This window comes from Lontra canadensis, unplaced genomic scaffold, assembly GCF_010015895.1.
Source record: "Lontra canadensis isolate GAN:19392208 unplaced genomic scaffold, GSC_riverotter_1.0 scaffold142, whole genome shotgun sequence".
NCBI classification, from domain to species: Eukaryota; Metazoa; Chordata; class Mammalia; order Carnivora; family Mustelidae; genus Lontra; species Lontra canadensis.
Genome location: NW_022631136.1, coordinates 3,423,864 through 3,446,598, shown reverse-complemented (window position 1 = coordinate 3,446,598; position 22,735 = coordinate 3,423,864). Strand labels below are relative to the sequence as shown.

Below are 22,735 nucleotides of genomic sequence, written 5' to 3'. Positions count from 1 at the left end.
TAAGCAAACAGCCAGAGATGGGACATTCCATCCCTCTGCCTGGACTCTCAATCCTGTCTTGCCGGCAAGACATTTCCTTTGTTTTTCCTACAGATTCCTTTAAAATGCATATTTTCAGAACCTTATTTGACATAGAAACTATCATGATTTCTGAGATTTGCTTTCAAAGACTCCAAAAGAAAAATGGAGCTGGGTGCAGAATACCTAAGATTGGCAAAGGTTGATACTTAATCTATGAACACCAGTCCAGTGAATCATTATCCTGGATCTTGTATACATTCAAAAGTGTCCATAATACAAAATATAATACAAGACACGATGGGGAGAAATTCGATTTTGTATACTACTCTTAGAACATTAATGTCATCAGAAAGTTTTAGGTTCATTTGATAACATCACATAAACTGAAGTTTTAAAAGTTCTTATTAAAAAAAATATAGTCCTTTAGATTATGCATGGTTTTATTTTATTTTATTTTTTTAAAAGATTTTATTTATTTATTTGATAGAGATCACAAGTAGACAGGCAGGCAGAAGGGGCAGGGGAAGCAGGCTCCCCACATAGCAGAGAGCCCGATGTGGGGATCAATCCCAGGACCCTAAGATCATGACCTGAGCCGAAGGCAGAAGCTTAACCCACTGAGTCACCCAGGTACCCCAGCATGGTTTTATTTTAGTGTACAACCTATTTTGCTCAAAGAAGATTCTATTGATTCAGGGTCATATACTTTTATAGATAACTAAACTATGTGGTTAACAAGTAATAACCATCAAGTCTAAAAGTATATTTGTTATTACTGTAGTTACAGATGTTTCCCTGCAGGTGTGAGGGTCCTTCTCCCCCCAGAGTTTGCCCAGCCAGGTCTGGGTCCTGACATAGTCCTGGCAGGCCACAGAACTAGTCCTTGGGAGACCCACAGCAGGCAGGCTCACCAATTCCCTTTGCTTTATTGCTTTATTTAACAGCTTCTTTAATAAACCTCACATTTAAAGGTTTTAAAATTAAATCAGTATCAAAAACTATTTCATCCTTAGAAGAAGCATGTTATTTCTAAAAAGCTATTTTTATATTAAAATTACAGAAGGATTTGCCCCAGAGTTGCAAATTACCCTCTTCAGTGATGATAAAAGGGCCCCAGTCCTTATTTTGGCAATCACTCCCTTCTTGGATCCAGAGCTTAACATCAGACAATGACTGGAGCAGTCACCTGTACACTCCGTGGTCTTCATACCCTGAGCACACAGTAGGCTTCTTCTCATAAAATCGGTACATTACATATTGTTTGAAGATCCACCTGCCACAGGGACTTAAACTAAGCCTCTGTTGCCTGTCCTTTTACATGGGGGATAATAAAAACACTGCCTCAGAGGCATGCTGTATTAAATGGGTAATGTATATGATATAGCCACCATTGTGCTGGGCACAGAGAAAAAGTTCTCTCTGTGGAAGGATCCATACATCCTCAGAAAGCAGAGGACGAAATGCCTTCTTTTATATTCCTGCTCGCCAGTCAGTACTTTAGGTACACATGCCTGCTGCCTAGGTCCCACACAATGGCTCCCTTCTCTTGTTGGGCCCTCACAACCATACAAGGGTAGGCAATATAAAATTTGCATTTTCCTGTGAAAACTTGTTCTCATGTTGAGATTTTATTTATTTATTTATTTATTTTTTCCCAGCAAGGGAAAGGCTTGTTGCCTTAGCCATCAATGTTTACAGCAGGGGTTGACTACCCTGCGGCTGTCAGCACTGTTAACACTACTGAGGAGAGAATCAGCCCAAGTCTCCAACCTCCACACCACCCCCACCTGGTCTCAGTGAGGGGACAGTCCTGGAGGCTCAGCATGGGCCCTGCCTGTTACAGCAGCTCACTGCCTAATGGACTTCCACAGCAGAACCCGGAGATCTCACTGCTGTTTCTCACAGCCTACAGAAGGAAAGAAAAGATCTATATCTTCTTTTCTTATTCATCTTATGTCCTAATGCAGTTATTCCAGGACCTGGAGTAAAGATATATTTAAATACAAAACGCCTTAAGACTCTAATTCCTTGGAAACTGATCTGCACTCCTTTGGAAATTGATCTTCAAAGTACTGATGAGAGAAGGAGACTTTCACACCAGACGACGTGCCAGTGGGAAATGACCTGGAGACACCCTGTTAGGTAAGGACACACATCATTCAGATCTCAGGGCTGAGAGGGGCATTTAAAAGTGTTCAGAATAAACTGCAGCATATGCACAAATGTTCTTTCTCATTAAGGGACATGCACACTTTTTTGGTCTCAAAATCTAAGTCATGACGACATTAATTAAGTTACATCTACAAGTTACAGAATGATGGTATAATATTTATTAAATGTTAAACTTGTATATATTTATGTTTATCTATGATTGCTTTACATTTTAAGCATATGGACATTTCTACTTTTACTTTTAATATTTAAACCAATAATTTTCTTTAAACATTCTAGGCTTCTGTTTTTTGTCAGTTTGGCATTACACATCATCCACTTGGGAGACAACAGTAAGAAGCATTTTATTTATAGTCTCTTTTTATTGTATATTTATTTCTTAATCATCATCAGTCTCACATTTTCAATATTTTTAAAAGATTATCAAAAAAAGAAACATAAAGCTAACAGAGAAGAAATCAACAATGCTACAGCCCAGAAGCTCCAGCAAGAAACACTCAACTGGATCCTGAATAATTTGGGGGAGGGGAACGGAAGCATGGATGGGTGGCGGCCGCAGGATTCAAGTACCTACTTCAGGGCTTTCTCAGGTATTGCCCCCCAAAAACTTTTCTGGTCATCTCCATTACTGTCCTCCCAGTTTAGGATCTGAGAACAACCTGGAATAGATTAAGGATAAAATGAAAAACCCAACAAACCACAATTTATCATCTTCACATGAAGATATACTATAAAGTGAAAAATATGTCCTAGTGAGGTGCTCTTTTGCTGTGAAAACAAGTTTTACTCTTTCACTGGTACAATATTGCATTTACTCAGGTCTCGAGGAGTGTGATTTAAATATATTCAAAACAAAGATTCCAACCCAGGTTAAAAGCAGGCCCTTGCTTGGCTTATTGCAGACTCTCAGGCTCCAGACCCCATGTCTCTCAGAGGCAGGGTGGGGGAGGGGCCTTGTCCCCCTGTCGGGGACCAGAGCTTGGGAGGGTTTTTTGTAGTCATCCCACTGTGGGTGGTCCCTGCCTTGAAGGACTGTTTTTAATCACTGTCCAGGGAAGTCACTCCCTGACTTTAACATCTGAAAGGAAAGGAGAGAGAAAATCCTATTTGCAGGGGCCAGGGTTTCTCGTTGGGTCCTTGAGCTGCTTCCTGACCCTCCAGTACCCCTGGCAGTTTGTTTTTAATCCTTAAATTAACAAGTAGGGTCTACCTGAGCAAACACACTTGGCAGGGAGTAAAATTTTATTGCCTCTCCAGGCAATCTCATGAGGCCCTCTCAGGGGTAGTCTAAGGCAAAGGGACAGGAAGCAGGCAGACTTGAACACCCAGGCCTCCCGCCCACAGGTGTACCCCCAAGGCTCAGCTGCTGCAGGAATGGTGGCACCTGCGTGCTGGGCAGCTTCTGCATATGTCCTGCCCACTTCACTGGCCGTTATTGTGAGCATGATCAGAGGCATAGGTGGGCCTGTGCAGGAGCCTGCCTGCAAGTGGGGCAGGGACATGGGAGGGGATGAGGGGAGAAGAGGGGCTTGACCTTGCAGAGGGGAGTGGGTGTGGGTAGGGGGGCCTTCAGGGTAGCACGTGGGGGAGGGGAGTGGGGTGTGGATGGGAGTGGGTGCAGAGGCCCTGTGGGGCTCGGCATGTCTGGGAGTGGACACCAAGGGTGGAGAGGACAGGCAGGGTGGGGGTTGGGCATGGGTAGTGCACACAAACCAGAAGGGCTGACACTGCCTTTCTGTCTCAGTGAATGCGGCGCACTCATGCATGGAGCCTGGACCTTCCACAGCTGCCGCCTTTGCAGGTGTGTCTTCGCAGTCCTACACTGTCTCCCTCAGCAGACGCCAGACAGCTGTGGTAAGTGGACCTACGTCCTGTGCACACAGTCCACACTGGCAGGGATTTCTCCTTTGTAACCCCCAATCCATAGAGATCTAGCTGTTCCAGGTGACACAGAAATGAGAACATGGTTGACTGATCACTTAGGAAAGTCACATTCATTGTGAATCACATAGCATATTATCACTATTATTTAAAATGATTCCTAAGTTTACTGTGCCCAGGTACTGGGTTTAAATGTGTTTTCCAAACAGTGTCCTTAAGTGTCCTCTCAGTGAGCAGACTCTGGGGAGCACACAAGTTGCTAAACAGAGCCAACCCTGGCAGGGAGGTTACTGACTAAATCTCTAGCGATTTTCCTACACCACACCAACACCATTTCCTCAACTGTGAAGTGAGGAGGGTACTGGAGCAGGACAGGAATAGGCATGGATGGTCTGGTTCTGCCCTTTACAGCCAACCACGCAGTCCCAGAGAAGGAAGGTACCTTGTAAGCAAAACTCAGGCCTGCCACGCATATTAAGAGCCAGGAGGGTGTGGAGAACACATGGGATGAACACTCATTTGTGAGAATTCTGAGCAGTGAGCAAACTCAACACAAATATTTCACTCACTGTAAAACTCAGTGAAGAGTGTGAATTTTCTGCATCAGAAAACAAATGTAACACTCTGCTATTGATCTTGGGCAGGGCCAAGGGGCACAGGTAAAGAAGGCACAGCATTTCAGCGCCACATGCTGTATCCTCTCTCCTCTTCAGCATGCTCCACATGGACTCCAGTGAATGAAGGCACAGACCTTCAACCTCTTCATCAGCCATGGGGGCCTTGGTTGTGCAGTGAGCAGTCAAAGCTTCTAAAGCCCCTTTTCTGTTCCTCTGTCCACCTTCTTCAGCTCTGGCCAAATCATAGATGTTCAGCACCACTTCCCACCCCTTTGTCCATGGTCAGGACTTCAGTGCAGGGGCACCACCACTGGGGGTGGAGCCCTCCAAACCAACCTCCTGCCCCTGCCTTCCTGGTGGGGCCAGTAGTGGAGGAGCACACTTAATGAATGCTCAGCTTCCAAGCCACCTTCCTGCTCCTCCCTTCCTCTTCTGCAACCTTGGGTAAGATGAGCTGTCAAGAGATGTTTAATGAATGTACAACCCATCAACCCCCTTTCTGCCCCATTCCTTCTCATCCAGCTGTGCATAGTTGTGGGCAGCGCCAGTAGGAAGAGAGAAAGTATAGTACAGTATTGCAAAGTGTTGCAGCTTGTCCTCCTTCTCTCATGCCCACTAGGTTTCCAAAGCTCTTCCTCTCTCTCATTTGCTGGGCTTATGCCCCTGATCCACTGGCTGCTCCTTTTGTGCCCCCAGAGAATGGAGGACACAAATTAAGGAACAGGTATTGGAATTGCAAGTGGGACGTGTGTAGTCCTACAGGTGAAGTTATCTCCTACATGCCATTGGTGCTCCCAGCAATAATGTGGGAAGGGGCTAGTTGTGGTCATTTTCAGTCTCCTATGCAAGGCCACTTTGGGTTCAGAAGCAACAGGGCAGGGACTAGATTTCAGATTATCTCCTTACTGTTTTCTATTCTTGGAAACATCCAAGGGTGCAAATGCTGTCTGCCAAGGACAGTGACAATGGCTTCTACATGTGACTTCTGCTCATCATAGTTAAACAAAATAATAATATTTCACAGTAATTTGTCAGGTGTCAAAGGACAGGAACACTTTTGTACTGTTTGACCCACTGATCCTTCCTCAGGGCAGATGACTGGTGGCTTGCTGACAGAGATGATGATGACATGAAGGATGATGATGAGAATGATGATGGCTGTCAGTTATTTCAGGCACTTTATTCACTTTATCCTATTTGAGTCTCTTAAGTCCATGAAATAGGTATTACTATACTTTTTATATTTAAGGAAACCGAGGCTTATAGGAGTTGACTCCAACAGCTAATAAACAAGGTCTGATATTTTTCTCTTAAGAGATTAATCACAAAAAGCTAATTGCTAATTTAGAAATACTTTGTAACATTTAATTATTGAAAAATACTACAAATAAACATACCATAGCATATTTGATACAATTAATGTTATTTTATGAATAGTGAGAATATTAATTAATATTCATAGATTCATATTAATCTATGAATAAAATTGTTACCATTTATGGACATTGTGAGGACATCTCTGAATTTTGTCAAATACTTTTTTTAGTTGTGATATAATTTGCATATAACATTGTATTACTTTTAGGTGTGCAACACAATGATTTGATATTTTTGTACGTTGTGAAATGATCAGCACACTAAGTCTACTTAACATCCATCACCTCACATAGTTATGGTTTTCTTTCTTGTGATGAGAACTTTTAAGATCTACCCGCTTAACAACTTTTTTTTTTTAGATTTTATTTATTTATTTGACAGAGAGAGAGAGAGATCACAAGCAGGCAGAGAGGCAGGCAGAGAGAGAGGGGGAAGCAGGCTCCTGGCTGAGCAGAGACCCCAATGTGGGGCTCAATCCCAGGACCCTGGGATCATGACCTGAGCCGAAGGCAGAGGCTTTAACCCACTGAGCCACCCAGGCGCCCCACATTTATACATATTTATATCATATATGCTCTTTGTCATTCATCCATCAATGTTTGCTTAGGTTGCTTCCATATTTTGGCTATTGTAAATAGTATGTGGTGAACATGGAGGTACATATACATTTTTGAGTTAGTATGTTTGTTTCCTTTGGATAAATGCCCAGAGGTGGAATTGGTGGATCATATGGAGATCTATTGTTAATTTTTTGAAGAATCCCCATACCTGTTTCCATAGAGGCTGCACCAACTTACATTCCCACCAACAGTACATAAGGGTTCAGGATGTAAATCTGAACTACTGTGCCATTTCTGTACTCTTTCTATAAGAATAATTATCAATACAAACTAAAGATATTTTTGATAGTGTTATTTAGAATATTGAAAATATGGCCATATTCTAAATTAAACAGTAAGTAACTGTTTTAAATCCTTTTTTTTTTAAGATTTTATTTATTTATTTGACAGAGAGAGAGAGAGATCACAAGTAGGCAGAGAGGCAGGCAGAGAGAGAGAGGGGAGAAGCAGGCTCCCTGCTGAGCAGAGAGCCCCATGCGGGGCTCAATCCCAGGACCATGGGATCATGATCTGAGCAGAAGGCAGAGGCTTTAACCCACTGAGCCACCCAGGCGCCCCTGCTTTAAATCCTTTAATGGGATGTTATAAGGATTTTTAAAAACATATGGGAGATAGAATGGAAATTTATGTCCATAACATAATGTCCATAACATAACATGATGTGAATCAAGGAAACATGTTGATGGGCAAGTCACCAGTAGATAACAAAACACTACAAAATCATGACCCTCTGGCACTTCCAGGGACCTGAAGACCAAACAACCTCCAAGGGCCCTTCTTGCTCTGATGCTCTGCAGGTATAAGAATGACAGGCTTTCTTAATGCTGAATAGAATGTCTTTTCAAGGGTATATTTATTTTTCCATTCTAATTCAGATGAACACTAATTTTTCTGTTTTCTCTTGCAAAAGAAGGATAACCTACCCTCTACTCTCACATAGATCTTGAAGGGTAAAATTTATGCCAAATCATCTTCTTTGTTGGTGTGAGCTCTTTTGTCATTTTTCTCTTCCATGATCTAAAATAGTGTTTTGTGAATAATATTCTCAATAAATATTGAATGGATGGCCTTTGGCAGTTAGTTCCAAATACATATTCAAAGAAGAAACACCATATAAGCCATTATCTATTATTACATTGCAATCAAAAGAAACCATTTCTAGTATTCTAAAACAGTATGCTTGAGGCAGGCAACTGTCATTATCTCTACTATTTTCTTCATTTACATTTGTTAATTTTGCATTTAAAAAGACAGTGTAGCATAATAGAAAAAGCATAGGAAAATCCCTCCAAAATCCTTGTTCAAATCCCCCCAGATACTTGTTATAATATTTATGATCCTTATGAAGGGTTGAATAACTTGTTTGTGTTTCAGTCTCTGCAAATGCAAAGTTAGAGCTGAATATTTACCCCATTGATTTATTAAGATGAGAAGGACTTTACCTGTTACATATGATGCACAAAATAAATTATTATTTTATTATCATCCTCATCAGCAGTGTTCCAGTCAACATACTGAGGTTTAAAAAATTATTTCATGGGATGCCTGGGTGGCTCAGTTGGTTAAGCAGCTGCCTTCGGCTCAGGTCATGATCCCAGAGTCCTGAGATCGAGTCCCACATCGGGCTCCTTGCTCTGCAGGGAGCCTGCTTCTCCCTCTGCCTCTGCCTGCCATTCTGTCTGCCTGTGCTCTCTCTCTCTCTCTCTCATAAATAAATAAAAAATTTTAAAAAAATTATTTCATAATCTAGCATTTATATGCAAGTTTACTGAAATGTGTTTTCTGGTTTGTGAACAATATCCACTAATTGAGGAGCATTAAGTTTAACAATAATTGGTTAAACAAAACAAAACAAAACAAAAAAACACAAGCGTCCAAATAGCAGGAAGCTTAGTGTCAAAATAGGCCCCAAACTCATTATACCAAGAAGGTGGTTCTTCCCACATATAGCCCCAAAGAATTAAGTATTTCATTAGCCTAAAGAACCAGTTTAGTGTTCTAAAATTTAGAGTCTAAGTACTGACACAGTGAAGTAGCAAACTTAAGTGCCTTCAGGGGTAAACAGGGAATGTGAATGTCAAGTTAGGGTCAGTTCAGACCTATCCTCATGCTTCCAACTCAGTTTTAAAAAATGTATTTCTGTCAAATAAATAAATAAAATATTTAAATATATATATATATATATATATATATATATATATATATATATATATATTTCTGACACCAACCAACCCAAAAAATTGAAACAAAAATCATAGGGCCAGAACCAGCCTATAGACCTATGAGGGAGATGGCTTTTCAGGATCATGGCCCCAGCCAGCTCCAACATGCTGTATGGGAAAGAGAGACCCTTTGTCCTGCTCTCCAGGGACATTCTCCCATGATAGGTGCCATTCCAATGGGTAAGGTTCTCTGGGTGACCTGGCAGGAGAGGTAGTCATCTGGCTCCCAGAGGTATCTGTAAATTGGAGAGTTTTAGGAATACTCGTTCATTAAAATATGACATTACCTTCATTCAAGGTGGTCTTGAACTTTTTTCCATTTTAATTTCCCACTCCACTTCAGTAAAAATACTTGAGTATGTTCCCCATTCAGTGGTGGTGAGACAGTTGCCATGCAGAGCATGTGGAAACTTGATTTTACTTATATCTTCTTTTTCACATAGGCACAGGACTAACACATGATAAAAATCTTTGCTATGCCTGACCAAGTCTAAAAAAGGCCTTTTGATAAGAATACAATAAAAATCCTAGTTTATAGTAAGTTATACACTGGTAGCAGTTTCCTTTTCAATATGAAGTGAGTTAATGGTCATAGAACAATTGATTCAGTAGATTCTAATCAGTACAGTAAAATACTGTAAGGCTTAGTTTTAAATTTTCCTAAATGTAGAGTGGAAGAATATTTTCTCCCTAAGCTTAGTGAGTAACCTGGGGCCTCCTGAGAGGGACACCATGTGGTACTCATAGCCCCACTTTGCGGACCCCTGCTGACTGAGCTGACTTATATATAATAAATGACCGCCAAAACGGGCCTTAATCTTTTCTACCAGGCAGTCTGCTTCATTCCACCGGGGAGAGTAAAAACTGAAGCTCAGTATGGACAGACCCCTTTCTCACCTGAATAGCTTCTTACACGCAGATCACCTGTCTTAGCATCAGCTTTTCTGGAGCCTTCCCTGGGTCCAGATGTTAGATTTCCTGTTTTGTGAGGTTTTTGTACACTGGAACAACCCTTTCCCAGAGTGGGGTAGTATAGGGAAGTGGTACCCAGGCCTAGAGTGGGCCACACCTCAGTCCTATCCTGAATCTAGCCTCTTAGATGGCCCCACCATAGCCCACCTGTGAACAGGTGAAGAGTGGGTACCTGTTTCCATTGCTCGTCATCATTATCTGTTAACTTCCACTGTGTCATGCTCACCATAGGTTCTCACATTCAGAGAGCAACTCCTGGAGGGCTTGTAGGGGGCAGGACAAGGCAGGCCTGTCTGAGGTCTGGTGGTGGGGTGAAAGGGGAAGAACACCAGGTGGGCCTCTGCCAAGCAGTCCGGGTAGAAGTTCCTGTAGTTAGGCCCTTCCTCATCTGCATGCTTACCTGCCCAGTCAACCATACATAGGCCCAGATTGGCCTGTGAGAATGCTTTAGTGCAGTTGGCACCCCTGCCTGCACATGGTCAGCTTCACATCATAATTACTCATAATCACTCAGCAGGGATTTTAGCTAAGACCCCTGCTGGGTCCCACTGCTCCTGGGACTCCCACCCAACACCTTTGAGGTGGGGTCCCACCCACACAGAAAGCCAGACTCACTTCTTCAGGCTAAGAGAAGCCACACTGTGACAGCCAGGAAGGTGAGCACCTTGGGGTGTGACACCAGTCCCCAGATTGCTGGGGAGCTGTTCATTTTTGTAACTTCCTCTGTGGGAAGAGTAGCCATTGCTTTCAGAATGGGTGCTTTCTCCTGTTTAATAAGCGGTACCTAGCCAAGGGGATGGTATTAGGACTCATTTGGAGAAGAGTTGGACCTTCTTTGCAACACAGGGATGCAAGCTATTTTATTTTATTGTATTTCAAGTCACACCTCTTTGCCCCTAATTGCTAAATGACCTGATGTGAAATTCTCTGAAAGATCACCTTTGGTCAGCACGTAGGCTAAATGAGAAGGGCTGAAGAGTTGTTTGTTAAACTCTAAAAATATAAATTCTCTTTCAGCTCTCTAAGTCCCACAGAAATCCCCTTGTTTCTGTTTGCAAGGAAAGGACTAGGAAAGCTCCAGGAAGGTGCTTCTTCCTTGAACTGGGCCTCCTACAGTGGGGCTTCCTTCCTATGCCAGGTGAGCCAACTGTTGCCTCAGGCCTGACCTCAAAACCCTCTAGCCCTGCAGCAGAGCCCCAGCAGCAAAGGCTGGTGAGGAACCTCAGACAGAATAGGGCCTGTATCAGAGCAGGTGGAGACAGCTCTATTTCAGTTTCTTAAAACCAGCATGTGACAGTGTCTCTCCCACCCTCTGGATTTTTTTTTTTTTTTTTTCAGACCTGGAAGAGTTTCTTGCTGCGCGCTCAAATGGACAGAGCGCACACCGCGTGCTGAATGTTCTCGTCCTTCTTCTGTGCTCACTCTTACAAAGGCTCCTTAGGGAAGGGAGAGATGGCTGACTAGACCCTAGGGGGCCTACCCCACAGTTCCACACTGGCAGAACCTTGGCCTCCCCAGTGCAGCTTGAGCAAGCTTGGTCCTCTGTGGGAAAGCTGGGACTTGTGCAGCCGTTCAGTTTCTGTGTTGTAGGTAATAGATTTGTTTTACCTCCTATCAACTGAAGCATTAGATGAATATATTCATTGTTTAATAAATATTTTCATGAAAGAGACTGTCTCATTTCCCTAAGCCTTATTTCCAGGTCTATGACTTAGACACCATGAGTAAACACTTGAGCTGGGGCCTATTCAACCCTAAATTCTCTCTGATGATTTCAGAGTGAACTGAGCACACTGCCTCTCCCAGATGACAACTCTTCCTCGAGTCCCCCTTCATTCTCCACCCCACCCCCCCGGCACGGAGATGTGCCATGGACGTGGCAACACTTCACATCATGCATTTGTTCACTATTCTTCTCCCCCACTACTCCCTACATCCTTGGGAGGTAGACACAGCACCACATGGGCTGTGCTCTGGGTCAGTCAAGGAGCTAAAGCCTAAAAAATGCTTCATTGAGAAGGAAGACAAGACAGGGGAGGGACAGTGGGAAGGAGGGATCCAAGACTTGAGTCTGACAGCCATTCAATCCACCTCCTTTCCTGTAGCTTCCCCTACTAGCCAGGGCTCTTGTGATCCACTTTTCAGGGCGATTAGCACTTACCGGGATTATCACCATCTCCTTAGAAGGGGAAGATTCTACACAGCCGAACCCATTCTAAAGACAAGGGAGAGGGAGAATTCAGCCAGAAGAGGCTATAGCCTCAGGCTCTAGGCTAGCCCTCCTCTCTTGGAGTCATCTCCTAGCCAGCCAGGCAAGCACAGCTTATATGATCTGGGCCAGCCACTAAAACTTGTTACAGACTCAAACTTGCCCATGCCCACAATGCACCTTGATCTTTGTTCCCAAAGCTGCCTTGCTCTGTTGAACCTAGGAATGTTACATATATGTAGTGGGTGGGGAAGGAGGTGAGTACATGAGAAGAGTCTCATGGGTTTCATGAAGCCTTGAAACAACCCAAAGGTGTGTATTCTTTCAAACAGCGAGGTGTCATCCAGGATCTGGTATGATGGGGTGAATCAGATAATTTCAAGACAGATGTTACCATCTGATCGCTATCAGGTACTATAATCAATGGACAAACAAGGAATAGGGAGTGGAAAACGCAGGGATAATGATTAACATACATGGGGCTGCGAGGAGCATAAGCCATAAGTAAGGATATAACAAAAAACAACATGAAGCTAGGTTAGTAACGTAACTCATACAACTATAGTACTGCTTATGCTTTCAAGACAGGTCCAGGAAGCAAGCAACCAGCCTCAATCTGAACCCCAATCTGAAATCTGAAATCAATCTGAATTTGCAAAAAATAAAGGGACTGAAGGGCCCATCTTCCAGTCAATTGCACAGTGATTGGGTGTTAGGGGCTTCTAAGCTGAATCTGTCAATGATATTAGCTCTCTGATAATTAATCAGCCCTGTTCAGACAGTTACCACAGCTAGAGATCAGAGGAGTGAAAACAAGAAGAATATTATAAATTATTCAGGTGAACAAATAAGAATAAAATGGGAGTGAGAAAGGACTCTTGAATAGATAATATAGCCTGAATTAATGTATTAATTGATCAAAATATTGATATTTTATAAGGCTTATAGAATTTCATTTAAAATGTTCACAGCTGAACTCAATGGAAAGGCCATCCTACAACATCATATTGTCCATGTGATGATGTAACGCTGCATGTACTGGAGTGCTTTTGGGGACAGGAAAGTGCCCTGTCCCCAGACAGTTGCCACAGTGCTCTACTGTCAACTGCTGCACTGGAGGGTGGTTTTTTGACTCCACCTACATAATAGAACACTACACATCTAGGTGAATTGAGTTCTTGCTGTGAGCACTGATATGGGAAGTCATGCTGAATTAACCAGGCTGCTACTTCAGTGCTCTCCATAGCACACACATATGAAAGTATGTATACCCATTCATCCATTTACAGATACTTAGATTGTTTCCATTTCTTGGCCATTGTGAATAATGCTGCAATGACTAGGGGATTGCAGTTATCTCTTCAAGACACTTTTTTTCCCCTTCACATATATATCCAGAAGTGGAACTGCTAGATCATAAGGTAGTTTCACTTTTAATTTTTTGAGGAACTTCATCCTGTTTTCCATGATGGTTGTACCAACAGTGTATAAGTATTCCACTTTTTTCACATCCCTATAAATACTTACTATTTCTTGTCTTTGGCATAATAGTCATTCTAACAGGTTGGATATGTCGTTGTGGTTTTGATTTACATTTCCCTGATGATTAGTGATATTGAGTCCCTCTATTCATATACCTGTGGATTATTTGTATGTCTTCTTGGGGAAAAAGTCAGGGCAGGTCAGTAAATGATCGATTTGGACTATGGTTCCTGAAAAAGTAATTACTAACATTTTGAGGCATTAATATTTCTAGGTAATTGTGATTTTTTTTTTGAAGAGGATTTTTTTTATTCATTTGACAGACAGAGATCACAAGTAGGCAGAGAGGCAGGCGGAGAGAAGGGGAAGCAGGCTTCCGCTGAGCAGAGAGCCCGATGCGGGGCTCGATCCCAGGACTCCGGGATCATGACCTGAGCCGAAGGCAAAGGCTTTAACTCACTGAGCCACCCAGGCACCCCGGTAATTGTGATTTTTTATAGCAAAGTTGTCTTTAAATGGTTTCCAGTACATTCTGAGAAGTACCTTTTATTGCAGCTCAATTATTCTAGAAACAAACAAGTGATGAACTTTGAAAGCTTATCCTCAGAACCTGATGAATAAGTTTATAGTATGTGTAGAAAATTTACAAAATGCTTTTTACACTTTTTACTCTTATAGAAACAGGAAATATGCTGAAAAACATAGGCAGATAAAAAGATACATTGTCTTACTTCCAATGGCTATACTTAGGAAATTGAACTGAGAAGACTCTCCCACATTTGAGAAGTTATAATTGTGATTAAAAGGAAAAGCAAAATGTGTTCCTTATTAGTATGAATATGTAAGATATAAACATTCATTTACCTTTTAAGTAGAAAATTGGATCCTTCTAATAGAAAAACCCTGATTATAAATAAGAAAACCAAATTAACTATTTTATCTATCATCAGTCTATCATCATCTATCATCTACCTATCATTTATCTATCTTCTATCTACTACCCTCCCATTCTCCCTAAGAAACCTTTTCCTACCTAACTCAGAAAAGAACATAAATTATCATCTAATAATTGTGGAAAGTAAGTCACCAGCTTCTTCTGTGGTGCATGAGAATTTGAGGATAAAAGGTATTTTCCCTATGAATAGCTCCCCAGATGTCTAGAGAGATCATTAAAAAGCAGACACTTCCTAGGACATGAAAGAGGATCCTGGGCTCATGGTTGGAAACTTCACATAAATGTGTCACATATCTTATCTCCATCCTGCCATTGAGGAAAGCACACACAGACAGCCTTTCTAGGCCAGGATCTCAGAGCGCTCCATTCCAGGATGAGCCTTTTCACACCCCTGGTCTTGCTCACTCTGACAGCTGATGAAGTGACCTCCTTTAGAGACAGAAATTACAAGCTTTCTCCTTGGTGGATTGTTGATAGGAGCTACTCTTTCCTTGCCAGCTTTCCTTCCCAATTAGTCTATGCTGGCATATCCTAGAAAAGTAGGTGCTGTTATCACAAGGCCATGTGAGATCTTGCTAAGGAAGCCACTTGAGGACACTGAGAAAAGGAATAGGAAAAGCCCCAGGGATTGATACGAGTCACAGGGTTTCAATTTTCTGACCTTTCAGAGCTTTAAACCCACTTCTGCATTAGAGTTTACTTCAGAGTCAAAGCAAATGATTGCAGGGCCAGGAGCACTTTTGTAACTTTCAGCCACATCACAAACCCTCCACCCCAACCTGGAGGCAATTACTTTTTGGTTAGGAGTATTAAAAGGAGATCTGAGTGTATATTCAATGTTTGAGACCTGCAAAAGCCACTCTGGCAGAAATAGCTTTATATCACACAGGTAATAGATCCTGCCTGACCTTTCTATTGAACTTATCTTAGAATCTTTAAAATTAAGTTCTAGAAGCTTTATACACACAGGCCTTTATCATTTCACCTGGACTGTCTATTCTTGGAAAGGAAAACAAGGAGCCATGTCTCCTCCAGTTAGAACTGCTGGGCCCTCCACTGATCTCCTGACCAGCAATTGGATCCCAACTAGACATTATGAAATTTGTAGCTTCAGAGATTGTTGAGGTCCCAGCAGCTGAATCTTGGCAAGCTGAATGGGAACATGCCTAGAAATGTCTGCAGCACTTCCACTGGTGTTTACATACTGTCATGCAAGTAAATGTTCCGTAACTAGTTCTCCAGAAAGAACTCAATCTATAAAAAAATATGTATTGTTACCTATAATGTTTACTTTATATATTTACAAATATGTTATTATAAGTGGACATATCTACCAGTTTATTATGAGAAAGGTAGATACAGTTTGTTATATATAGATAGCTCAGAATTTGTACATCATAATAAAAACAACATATATAATACTCTGTTGTAAGTTCCATGTAGCCAATAAGCTCTTGTTGAGATTTTACCAAATTTTGCATTTGAATGCAACCTATGATTGTGATTCAACCACTTGACAAATGGTGCTGCATCCTAATTCACTCTGTCTCCAACAAATTTATTGTCATTACTTCTGACATGTGATCTACTATGGAACTATTTCTAATGCTCATACAAATGATGTTAATGACCTGAAACCTCTTTGAACTTTGGTACTACATGTGTGAGAACTTCACTGCTTGTTGACATGAGTGACTTCCTTGCTGTTTTAAAATGTACCTGGGACTTGTTTTCATCAAGTAGGGTAAGACACACAGACACAGAAAAGACTGTCATGAAGGAAGAAGTTAATGTTGCAGATCCCTAGAAATAGGAGGCATGAGACACCACACAGAACCATATGGGGAAGCACTGGGCTCATTCAGAAGACAGAGGTACAAGGGAAAGTATAGGCAAAAACCTTACATGTGGTTTCCTTAGGAAGGAATGGGCAAGACATGGTAAGAAGTCTTAGGATTGGCTAGTTTGAAGAATTCCAGCAGACTCTGGGGTGTAGAGGCTGTCCTGGTACAGTTTCCTGGTACATTTTTCCCTTGCCCCCTCTGCCTCCTAACTGACCCTGTGCTTTGCCATGTGGCCTGGTGTGCCCTGTCTTCTTGAGATCCATGAGGATAACAAACTATCTTTGCAATGGCCTCACCATACCTAAATAATAATAGAAGCTACATTTGAAGACATTAGGGAAGAGCTGTTCATACATTAGAACCATAACGACTAAAGAACCGCTTAAGCATTGGCACAGGGTCATCACAGTGAAAGCTCCTACAAATACTGGTATGACAAATTTTTTTTTAAAGATTTTATTTATTTATTTGACAGAGATCACAAGTAGACAGGCAGTGGGTGGGATGGGGTGGGTAGCAGGCTCCCTGCTGATCAGAGAGCCAGATGTAGGGCTCCATCCCAGGACCCTGGGATCATGACCTGAGCTGAAGACAAAGGCTTTACCCACTGAGCCACCCAGGCGCCCTGATATGACAAATTTTTAACTCATGTTGACTGAACTTCCCCAAAGGCCAGTCCTGCAGGTAACGCCCAGAGGTCAAGACAAGGATTGTTAGTAATGAACATCAATTTGGACCCCATGCATTCTCTTGAGGGAAGCCTGGTGCTGCTTGGGCCTCTGGAGTTTATTGTACATGAAGAGGTACTTCAATAAAGCTGGGGGGGAAATGTTATCACAATTGAAGAACATGTTCACAGGGTTGTAAATGAACAAAAACTATACTTAAGAATCTCTGTTACTGAGTTAGTAGCAACTTCATCTAATAATAAATGATGAGGGAGCAGGAGGCTGGCTAAAGACAAAGCAAAAGCTGGCACCTTGCACCCCCCCTCCGTACACTCCCCCTCGGTAACATGTGTAACATTCCTCAGGCACCCCTGACTGCCATAAACGTTAAACAAATAGCTAACTTGCAATCCTGCAAGACAGGAGTCTCCCTTGCTTTACAAATGCCCTAGAGATCTACAAACAAAGAAGTTACCTTATCAATAGCACAAATTTCCAGAGGCAAATAACTTAGTTCCTCAAGCCCTAATGTCTCCCTCCCCACCATAAAGGAAACTGAAGAAGGCTGAGATAGAAGGGAATGTAAATATAGTTAAATCTCTTCTAAACCTAAATCTCACTAACAAAGACGATTGATAGCAGGATTGTGACACCCCACCAAGAATCTCCCAACTATCTTGATGTTAATGGCTGGCCTAAAGACAACATTGATCGAGCCACAAAGGGCAAGGCCTCCAGTATCCTGGCACCTTGTAGGCCGTCTTTAGCATATGAAAACTCTGTTGAAACCTCCCTTCCCCTCCCCTTCCCCCAACCCCAATTGCAAGGTACATAACCTGCCATCTCTCACAAGCCGGGGCATTAGCTTAACCTGCCCATGGGTCCTGTCCCTGTGCTTTAATAAACCACCATTTTGCACCAAAGATGTCTCAAGAATTCTTTCTTGGTCATCGGCTCTGGACCTCGGCCCACCGAACCTCACCTAGGTTCTAGAACTTCATCAATAAACCTCACCTCTGAGCAGGCTTTTAGATTTCCCTCATGACATTTGATAAAGCATGAGAAAAGAAAAGGCACCATCACGGTCTTTGTGTGCTATATAAGGGAACAGATTCTTGAGGACTAAGTAGACACATGGCCAGCATATGAGAAATGGGACACTGAAGTTTTGGTGCCTTGATTCCAAAGCCCATGCACTTTCTCTCACATCACTACTGCCTGGAAGGGACTGTAAATGTCTGCTATGAGTTTGGCATCAACTGTGACCTCAGTCCTTGCTCTAGAGCCTCTGGTGGGGTGGGGGGTGCTTGCCAGACCCACGACTTCAGCAAACCAGTTCTTGCTCAGCACTCAAGTACTTTTAGCATCCCACACTGATGCTTCACTATTTCCCCTTCCCTCCCTCACAAACTCTTTTTTGATGACAGGCAGTTTCAAACTTAATCCTCCCACAGTCTTCTGGAGCAGGGCTCCTTCCTGTGGCAGTCAGGCCCTGGGGCAGCCACATTGCATACCCAGCTCAAGTAGGACTCTGAGAAAGGAGGAGCCTTCAGGAAGAAATTCACTCCAAATTCCCCCAATTGGGATTTAACATTTCACCTCAGATAATGTTGCCAAAAGTGGAAATGCCATTCCCTTTTGGAAAATCTGTCTTCCTTATGAGGGGGAAACCATGTGCCAGCCATGGTTTCCATGTGATAAGTAAAAGACACTATACTATAAAAAAGGCAGCAAAACATGTTTTTCAGAGACTGATCATTAAGGTGGGCCCCTGTCTTCCTTCTGAAGAGGAGGAAAGAATAGGCTGTATGTTGCTAGGTAGAGTGAGGGAAGCTCAGTGATGGGTGAGGAAAGACACCACTTAGGTTCCTATCAAACTGACCAGTTAAAATAGGCTCTTGCTATCTTGTGTGGACCTTTGGAAGGAAACAAACCTTGGTCATCATTTTAAGTAAACATAAATATAAAATGAGACAAAATATGTCTGAATTTTTGTTTTCAATCATGTATAGGTATGAAATATGTTGCATTTGAAATGGACTTCATTTGCCCTGTCATTGTCAATATTTTCCTTCACCAAACCAAATCTGAGACTGCTAAATTGAAAAATGTCACTTAGTCACTCCAGAAACTCCTAGAAATCCATAATCTCCAGATTATCATTTCCATGCCATCAACAGGGAGGGTCTAAGGATCAAGAGAGCTACCTGGCAAGCTCCATGGGTGAATGCAGCACTCAGAGCCTAGGGCTGGACCTTATGAGGAAAAAGATTTCTGAGGGCAGAAGGAAGACACTTGGCACAGGGTCTAAGGTTTCAAGATCAGAGGAATTGGTAGAGCATCATCACCTGAGCCAGCCATGGCTGGCTGACCATCCCTTAACCAATATTTGTGCTGCTCTGAGTAGGGATGAGGCAAGATATCTTGCTGCAGCTGGCATGAGCACCATGCAAGACTGCCATAGAACTTCCTTCTGTTTTCTTGTCTTCTCCAACTACCTGTGTGACTTTCTTCCATGACTTTAGCAATTTCACCAACAAAAGTTGGTGAGAAGGCAGATAAATGAAGTCAGGTCTCCAAAGATTGGCCCAGAAACACATTCACACTGAAGAGCAATTTCAAGGGCTAGGGCCGCTACAATAGCATGTTCTAGTATAGTGGAAGTGGAGAGGGCACGGGCTTCAGTACAGCACAAACAAATGGGAGTAGAGCCTAGAGCTTAGGTGGTCCTTGCTTCTCCCTTTATGGCCTGGAGGACATCTGTTGGAGTTTCTCTAGTAGGATTTTGGAATTTTCAGGCCCAGACTACCTCCCCCTGTCTGTCTTCCCACTCACAGCTGACATCCTGCAACCTCCCCTCCCACCCCGCACTTCTGGGTGGGACATGTGTGACATTCTTCTAGGAATCTTCCAACTATCTTTATGTTAATACCTTGCTAAGAAGGGAAAAACTACCTTAACTTAACAATGGCAAGGCCTCTGGTATCCCGGTATCTTGTGGGTCTTCTTTACGAAATGAAAGTTCTTTTGAAACCTCCCTTTTTCCTTACCTCCCCCAACCCTAGTATATAATCAGCCACCCTGCCCAACCCCAGGTCAGCAACTCTTTCTGCCCATGGGTCCTGTCCCCGTGCTTTAATAAAATTACATTTTTGCACCAGAGACATCTTAAGGATTCTTTCTTGGCCATCAGCTCTAGACCTCACTTATATTTTAAAACTTCATCATTTGGTTCCCAAATGTGGGGCTTTGAGTCTTTACATCTGGACTCTGAGGTTTGGTCCAAAATTGGTGAGTACCTTGGACTTTGCTCTCCTCTTCCTTTATTCTCATTTCATGAGGGCTTTTCAAGGAGTACGGTCTTATTGGAACACTTTCATGTCGATTGCTCAGGCTGTAATCCTCTAGCCCATGGCTACTGTACAGGGAGGAAAAGGTCTGCCTTTTGGCTGAAAGTTAGTACCCTGGCTGGAATGGTAATAAGACCCAGAAATTTGATGCCCTCTCTCTATTCCTGTTCTTATACAAAGTAATCTGTCTTGGGCATGTGACAGCCGCCTGTCACCAGGATGTCTGCCAATCTTAAGACTCCCATGTGAAGTTTCCTCATGATTGATATAATGTGGTCCCCTCCACATCTTCAGCTAGCCATTCTGGCTGTGGGGCCTCCACAGGGAGCCAGCCAAAACCAGAACCCGGAACCCGGTTGAATTAAAACCCAATGGGGGACCATTTCCTAAGGAAGTTGGCTGTAAGGACCATAATGGTTTAGACCATGACGGATTTCAATCTTTACTGTTTCCTTCCGGTGTCCTCTACCAACACCTTAAAACTACAAAATGGGGTAATTCACCCTTGCAAAACTTTTCTAGTATTTTCCATGGGTTAAAAGTTACAGGGCAATAATAACTTCCAGAGTGTAGGGCCGAATGGTATCTTCTTAGTCCATTCACCAGGCACCCATCTGTAGCTTGTGGTATGATGGGAAAGGGGAGGGAGTGATGCTGGGACCCCCTCCAGGGCCTTTTACAGCAGGAATTCCTTCACAGGAAGGCAGGATGGTGATCAATAGCGATTTTTGTTGAGGAATGCCTCTGGTCACTTTTGATACCTGGTACCTCTGACATATATGACTACCCAGGAATCGGGGGTGGGGGGGCAGAATTTTGGTAATGGACCTTCTTTACTTGTATAGGAACAGGGGATCCTCTTCTTCTGTTCCCAAGGTTTCTACCTTGGGATACCTTTTAACCCACTGGAATCGATTTGGACTGCAAGATTTAAGATTTAAGAAAGAAAAGAAAAGAAAGAAAAAAAAATGATCTTCTGTAACACGGAATGGTCTAAGTACCACTAAGAAGAAGTGGCCCATAAATGGGACATACAGTTTCAGCTCTCAATCAATCAGTTAGACTTCTTTTGCAAGGACAAAGGCAAATGGACTGACATCCAAGCCTTTATGGCCCTAAATCAGGATCCAGACCTATGGGGCCTCTTGTAACCCCCAACCAGGTTAACAGACACACCCCTGGATATATTGGGTGATGATTGTCTAAATATGCCTATTCCTTTTAATATACCTGGGATGTTGGAGAAATAGCAGGCCAGTCCAAACAAAGAGGACACTGGCTCTATTGCTATCCCTCCTCCTTATAAACCCCAAGACTCCTCTGCTCCCAGGCCAGTTGGACATACCAGGAGCGGGACTCCCTATCTTCCAGGAGCTCCATCTAATTATGGGTTGCACCTTCTTAGGGAAGTTGCTAATGGAGTAGTGGCCATGTCCCATTCTCCATGGCAGATGTGGCTCAGTTAAAACAATTAGGAAGATATTCTGAAAACACCTCTCAATTTGTTGAGGACTTTCAAGAAGTATCTATTATGTTTGATTTGACCTGGAAGGATATATATATCATTTTAAGTCATTTTTGTACCCCTGAGGAAAAGAAACAAATCTGGGAGGGGTCACAAGAGTTCATTGATGAACTGGCAAGGAGAAATAGGAAACGTTACCCATTTGGGAGTGCTGCTGTCCCTAGCACCGAACCACACTGAAACTATCAGGAGAATAGTCCAGGGAGAAAAAAATGAGACCATGTGATCACTTGTTTAATAGAAAGAATGAAAGAAGGATTTTCTAAACCTGTAAACTTTGATAAACTTCAGGAAGTTACACAAGGAACTGATAAAAATCCAGTTCTATTTCAGGGACAATTGGTAGAAGCCATCTGTGTAAGTATACAAATTTGGACCCAGCCTCACCCGAGGGAGTAACCATACTAAATAAGCATTTTATAAGCCAGTCAGCACCTGACATCCACTGGAAACTAACTAAAATAGCTTTAGGCCCTCAAACTCTCAGCCAGCACCTACTAGAAGTAGTGGACTGAAGTCTTTAATAATAGAGATATGTCCTTAAGGCAAGAAAAGGACTGGAGAACTAAATTGTGGGGTAAGACACAAGCTCAAATAATGGCTGCTGCTATTGAGGATTCCCCATAGCACCAGACTAACTAGGGGCAAAAGAAAAGGTCGGTAACAGAACTAGATAAATCCACATGTTATAAATGCAGCCAGATCAGACATTGGAGCAGAGAATGTCCAAACAAACACTCTCCACTAGGGCCATGTCCTGTCTGTAAAGAAACAGGACATTGGAAGAGAGAGGAAGACAGGAACTCACTTCCCTGCCTGA

At 42.6% G+C, this 22,735-nt stretch overlaps 1 protein-coding gene across 1 annotated transcript; it reads left to right on the top strand.

Annotated features, from left to right (window-relative positions):
• The first annotated feature begins 2,140 nt into the window (after window positions 1–2,140).
• Window positions 2,141–11,342, top strand: LOC116858794 (cryptic protein-like). Its single transcript, XM_032843695.1, has 6 exons — window positions 2,141–2,163; window positions 2,473–2,525; window positions 2,613–2,626; window positions 3,480–3,652; window positions 3,938–4,047; window positions 11,221–11,342. The coding sequence occupies exons 1-6, from the start codon at window positions 2,141–2,143 to the stop codon at window positions 11,340–11,342; spliced, it is 495 nt and encodes a 164-aa protein (XP_032699586.1).
• The last annotated feature ends 11,393 nt before the right edge of the window (window positions 11,343–22,735 follow it).

What these genes read in the sequence shown, in the direction of transcription:
- LOC116858794 (XM_032843695.1), top strand. Translation starts at nt 2,141, where the DNA reads ATGACCTGGAGACACCCTGTTAG. An exon ending in ACCTGGAGACACCCTGTTAG is followed by an intron (nt 2,164 to 2,472) that starts GTAAGGACACAC and finishes TAAACATTCTAG; the next exon opens with GCTTCTGTTTTTTGTCAGTT. An exon ending in GAGCATGATCAGAGGCATAG is followed by an intron (nt 3,653 to 3,937) that starts GTGGGCCTGTGC and finishes TTTCTGTCTCAG; the next exon opens with TGAATGCGGCGCACTCATGC.